The following is a 5,788-nucleotide window of genomic DNA, read 5'->3' as shown; positions in this document are numbered from 1 at the left end:
CGGCCGGCTGCTGGCACTGGCGAGCTGGTGTAGCCGGGCTCCACCGTGCCGCGGGGCTCGGGCAGGGAATCCTCCTCTGCCTCCGGCGAGTCCTGCCGAAACACGAGAGGTGAAAAACGTGGGACATGTGCAAGACCCTGTGCTGGGACGCTGCCAGCGTGCTACTGGTGCTGCTGGTGCTGCTGGTACTGCTGGTGCTACCGGCTCTCACCTTATCTTTAAGGATGTACAAGGCCACCGGGTTCTTGCGCTCGTGCTCGCCGCTCCGTGGGATGCCCTCGGCTGTGTGGAAGGAAGGTGCTGCTCACCATGCCAGGGGCACTGGTGTCCCCCAGCCCACCACTGCCACGCCAGGCTGGCACTCACCCTCGTGCTTCAGGCGCTCCTCGTCCTGCTCGGCATAGTCAGAGGTTGGCTGTGTCTCTGCTTGTCGCTTCTCCCTGGAAAGGGGCAGGGGATGGATGGGGCAGCACTGGCATCGTGCTGGAGGAACGGGGGGGAACTGCCTGTGGCTCATCCGGGGGGGCCAAGTACTGCAGGGATGGGATGGGGTGGGGTGGGATGGGATGGGATGGGATGGGATGGGATGGGACAAGACAGCATGGCATGGGATACGATGTGTCAAGATGAGATGAGATAGGATGGTAAGGACAAAATGGGATGGAAAGAGATGAAATAGGAAAAAACAGGATGGGACAAGATGGGATGGCAACCCCCTTTGTCTCCCACATTATCCCCACACGTACTTCTTGGAGGGTTTCCAGCAGGCACAAACTGTCACCAGGGTGACAAGAAGGAAGATGCCGCCCGTGGACAGGATGATGTAGAGAGAGCTCCGGCCTGCAGGAGAGGAGTGAGGGGGGACAACCCCCCAAAATTTTAGCTGAAAGCATCTGCAAGGGATGGCCAAACCTGGGAGTGCAGGAGGGGAGAAGGGGTGGCTTACGGTAGACAGTGAGCTTCACGGGGACACTGCGGCCATGGCTGATGGGGTTCTCCACCAGGCAACTGTAGACATCATCGTCAGCCATGAGGACACGGGTGATGGTGAGGATCTTCTGGTCGGGGGACAGGAGCAGGCGCGAGTCATTGCTCAGCGGCCGCCCGTCCTTCAGCCAGGTGTAAGTGGGCTTGGTGCCATTCTCGTGTGAGCAGTTGAGCGTGAAGAACTCACTGAGCTCCAGCACCGTTGAGGAGGCCACCAGCACTTGTGGCTTTGAGATGGGAACTGTGGGCAAGTAGAGGAACCACAGTGATGCCATGTTTCAGGGGACAGGAGGGAGACATCAGAACCCCACCAACTTGAGGGGGCTGAAACCCCCAAAACCACCTCCCAGCTGGAGAAAGCTCTCCCAGTATGTGCTCAGGGAAGACACCATGGATAACCCAATCTCCCCTGTGTAGCTATGATATTTTCTGAAAAATCCTCTCCTTAGGATTTTTCCTCTTAAGAAGCTGAGAAGCCTCAGGAACAAAATGTAAACAATGGTTATCTGCTGCTGTGGAATGCAACAGGTGGATCTGTGATTGGCCCATGTTGGTTGTTGCTAATTAATGGCCAATCACAGTCAGCTGGCTCAGATTCTGTCCCAGACACAAGCTTTTGTTTTTCATTCTTTCTTTTTCTATTCTTAGCGAGCCTACTGATGAAATCCTTTCTTCTATTCTTTTAGTATGGTTTTAATATAATATATATCATAAAATAATAAATCAAGCCTTCTGAAACATGGAGTCAGATCCTCGTCTCTTCCCTCATCCTCAGATCCCTGCGAACACGGTCACACCCCTGCATGTCCTCCTTGCCCTTACTGTCCACGGTGAGGTTGATGGTCTTCTCGCCGGTGAAGGTGTCGTCGGTGATGGACACCTCCACCTCGTAGGCGCCCTCATCAGCCAGCTGCAGGGGGCTGATGAGCAGCGAGCCGTTCTCCAGCACGCGGATGCGGTCGCGGTAGTCGGGCCGCAGGTTGCCGATGATCTCGGTGCCGATGGACTGGACCACGGTGACGGGTTTGTCCCTCTTCAGCTGCCACTTGACCACGGGCTTGTCGGCGCTGGCGCTGGCGTAGCGCACCGACAGCAGCGCCGCCTTGCCCGCCGTGCCCCGCACCAGCGGCGTGGGGCTGGTGATGTTCACTCCTGCCAGCAGACCTTGGGGTGTGGGGAGAGACAGTGGGGTGCCCAGCATGGAGGAAACAGGGAAACACCAAGTGAGCACCCCCAAGGTGCCCAGCTCGGTTCCGTAACATTTGCAAAGATGCACGTGTGACCCCAAAAGTGCATAGGAGGTGGGAGCCCTGCTGCACTCAGATCAATGCAACACGAGAAAAATCAAGGAATCAGCCGCAAAATTGCTTTGGGCATGGGAGGTGGGTTGTCACAGACATCTTTTATGAAAAAGCCTTTCATTAGGATTTTTCCTCTTGAGAAGCTGAGAGGCCTCAGGAACAAAATGGAAACAATGGTTATCTGCTGCTGTGGAATGCAACAGGTGTATCTGTGATTAGCCCATGTTGATTGTTTCTAATTAATGGCCAATCACAGCCCAGCTGGCTCAGACAGAAAGTCGGAGCCACAAACCTTTGTTATCATTCTTTTTCTATTCTTAGCTAGCCTTCTGACGAAATCCTTTCTTCTATTCTTTTAGTATAGTTTTAATATAATATATATCATAAAATAATAAATCAAGCCTTCTGAAACATGGAGTCAGATCCTCGTCTCTTCCCTCATCCTGAGACCCCTGTGAACACCGTCACAGTGGGTCAATGCAACCCCCTGTGAAGATGCATTATCACCCCCAAAGCTGCATTGGGGGTGGGGGTGCTCCTGCAGCCAGGTCAATGCAACCAACCCTTTGCAAAAATGCATGAATCACTCCAAAAATGCAAGGATGGCACACCTCCTGTTGCTAGGCTCTGCAAAAATGCATGTGGTGCCCCCAAAATGTGCAGGGCTTGGGCAGGAGCTCTCCTGCCGCTGGGTCAATGCAACCCTTTGCAGAAATTCATCTATCACCCCAAAAATGCAGGGGGAGTGCTCCTGCAGCCAGGTTGATGCAACCCTTTGCAAAAATGCACACATCACTCACAAGAATGCAGGGGGTGGGAGGCAGGTCGAGGCAACCCTTGGCAAATTTTTATCATTGCCCTGCAGAAACTGCCTGGGGAGTGAGAGATGCCAGTGCAATGCTTTGCAAAGATACCTTAATTCCCCCAAAAATGGTGTGGGGGAAGGATTTTGTATCCCACCTCCACCCCCATTGGATGCTCCTCTCCAGACAAAGCCCCCTCAGAGAGAAAACTGCATCACGAGAGTCTATGCACGTGCATTGCTCCTCATCGCTGGTTTTAAGCCAAAAAAAGGCAGGGAAAAAGTGTAAAAACATGATTTTCTGGGGGAGGGGACTCCTCAAAATGTTCTCCCTCCCCAAAATACCTGAGCATCCCCGTCCTGACATCCCAGAGGTGCCATCCGTGAGCCCCCCACACGGACACCGTCATCGACAGCGAACAAACCCCATATTGAAGAGGAGGGGAGAGTGGGAAAACCAGCTGGGCTGGGAGAAGCAGGAGCAAGAAAGGCCTTAAACAAGCCCGAAAAGTCATGGGACCTATTGGTATGCAGCGTCCGTCCGTCCGTCCTCCCCGGCAGCGCCACAAACAGGCCCCGACTCGCCAAATTTAGGGGAGCCCTCGCCCCACAGGGAAGGCCAAGGCATGGGATGGGGATGTGGCCTTCCGTGCATCCCTGCCCCCTCCCCGTGCGCTGCTCTTTAACTGTTTCTTCCCCCTTTTTTAACCCTATTCCTAGTTTTTTCCCCACTATGGATAAACAAAAATTTTGGAGTTCATTAATAAATCGGGAAATGTTCAATTTTCCTACAGCATCCTTGACTTAGGGATGGAGACCTCCCAGGCCTTTTCAATGGCTTTTGTTGGAAAAGCCCACCAAAAATCCTCATTTTCACACTGTTTTGTGGCACAAATCCCTATTTATATTTTTTAAAGCCCTGCAGTATTTTTTGGGGTTCCGTCTCTGCAGCCCTGGCTGGTTTTAGGGTCTAAATCAAAGCCAGCAAAGAACCCAGCTGGTTTTGTTTTTCATCCATCCTCCCCATCTGAAGGTAAATGGGGCCTCCCCAGAGCTGCTTTTGGGTGCAAACTTTGGTAAAACAGAACAAAATTCTTGAAGGTGATTTTCTGTGTTGCCAGACCTGGGATGGGGTGATTTGGGGCTCATTGAATTCCAAAAAGTGAGAATTTTGAGAAAAAATGATGGAGAAAATGATGGAGAAAAGAGTTGCAGTGGGATGAGGCAAGCCTAGAAATGGGGTGAAAAATGACTTTTTACGGGAAGCTGAAGAATGAGTAAGAGAAAATATTTGGAGATGCTAAAATTTGGGGAAAAATGGAGTTTGGGGAAGGAAAAAACCTGGGGAGAAGATCAGGATGGGGGCAGTGCCAAATCCTCCCCTACATCAGGACCTGCTTGGCTCCAGCAAAGTGTTTTCCCCAGTTTTCATTGTATTTTACCCCCTTTTTTCCCAGCTCCCAAGCAGTGGGTACGCTCGACAGCACAACAACCCTCCCTCCAACCCCCCCCATAGGGCATCACCACCCTCATCACCCCCCCGGCCCTCACCCTCCATCTGGATATCCCCAAAAACCACGGAAAAAACGGGAAAACGGTGGGAAAGAAGGGAAATGTCCGTACCTGCGTGCAGCGCCAGCGGGGGCGTCGCCCCCGTAATTTTTTTTTTTTCCCTCTTTTTTTTTTTTTTTTTTTTTTTTTTTTTTTTTTTGTTCTTTCCTTTCTCAATAGAGCCCTGTGTCCTGGTGGCTTTCGCCTCCTCGGAGGCCTGGAGCTGACATTTATTTGAGGAAAAAACCACTCAGATTTGCAATTTTTTTCCCCCACACACAGACCCCCAGTTCCATGTTTTCTACACTTGGGCTATGGGGGCATCACCCCATCGAGCCCAGCCGAGGTTTGCCATCCCCTCCCTGGACAATCCAAAGGGATTTTGGGCTCTGAACACCCCATTCAGCTAAGCTGGGGTTTTCTTTACATGGGGTGTTTTGCAAAGCTGAACCCCCACCCCAAAAAAGCTCCCTCCCCGCTTTTTTTTTTTCTTTCCCCTCTTCCCAGGCTCTAAAGCGAAGCCCGGTGGCATCCAGGCTTCATTCCAACTCCATGCCAATTAGCGCCAGTTCCCCGGGCACCGCTGAATAGGGCAGCGGGATGTGAGGCAGGATGCCCGGAGCCATTTCCCACCCCCTTCCCGAGCCCTGCCAGGCTCATCGCCCCAGAGAGCCACCGCCCACCCCCTCGGGGGTCTCCTGGCCCCCAAAAAGGGTCGATGCCTCCGAGCATCCTGTCCCAGAGGGAGGGAGATGCTCTGGCGGAGACGCGTTGTGGGGAGATGGTGCAGAGGGGGTTGGGGGATGGTACAGAAAGGGGCTTTGAGGGAGTTTTGGGGAGACATTAAGGGGGGCAGATGCTTTGGGGTGACGCTATGGGGAGGTGCTTTGGGGGCCTCTAGGGGGATGCTGTGTGGAGATGTTCTAAGGGGATACTCAGACGGAGTCAGGGATGCTGTAGGGATATTTGGGAGCGATTCGCAAGGAGATGTTCTGTGTGGGGTGTTCCAAGGATGCTCAGGGGGCAGTTTCGGGGATGCTCCGAGGCAGACACGGTTCCTCCCCCTCCTTTCCACCGGAGGCGGGACTCGAACCGGTGACCTCAGAACCCTGAGGGGCTGGGGCTGGGGGCGGCCTGCGGTTGGCTG

The 5,788-nt window shown here is 53.3% G+C and overlaps 1 protein-coding gene across 1 annotated transcript in view; it reads right to left on the bottom strand.

Annotated features, from left to right (window-relative positions):
- The window catches only part of HEPACAM (hepatic and glial cell adhesion molecule), a gene marked incomplete at its 5' end in the record, with an annotated part of 6,258 nt that extends 1,514 nt beyond the window's left edge, over positions 1-4,744 (bottom strand). Inside the window, 7 exons of the mRNA XM_031063904.1 lie at positions 1-92; positions 212-282; positions 367-440; positions 747-840; positions 947-1,228; positions 1,810-2,151; positions 4,714-4,744. The exon at positions 1-92 is cut by the window's left edge and continues 1,514 nt beyond it. Coding sequence (XP_030919764.1) covers positions 1-92; positions 212-282; positions 367-440; positions 747-840; positions 947-1,228; positions 1,810-2,151; positions 4,714-4,744 — 986 coding nt within the window. The remainder of the gene's footprint in view (positions 93-211; positions 283-366; positions 441-746; positions 841-946; positions 1,229-1,809; positions 2,152-4,713) is intronic.
- Positions 4,745-5,788: the final 1,044 nt, after the last annotated feature.

The sequence above is a fragment of the Geospiza fortis genome, unplaced genomic scaffold (assembly GCF_000277835.1).
Source record: "Geospiza fortis unplaced genomic scaffold, GeoFor_1.0 scaffold392, whole genome shotgun sequence".
In the NCBI taxonomy this organism is placed as follows: domain Eukaryota; kingdom Metazoa; phylum Chordata; class Aves; order Passeriformes; family Thraupidae; genus Geospiza; species Geospiza fortis.
Note: the sequence above shows the minus strand (reverse complement) of the source record. Positions and strands in the feature narration are given on the sequence as shown.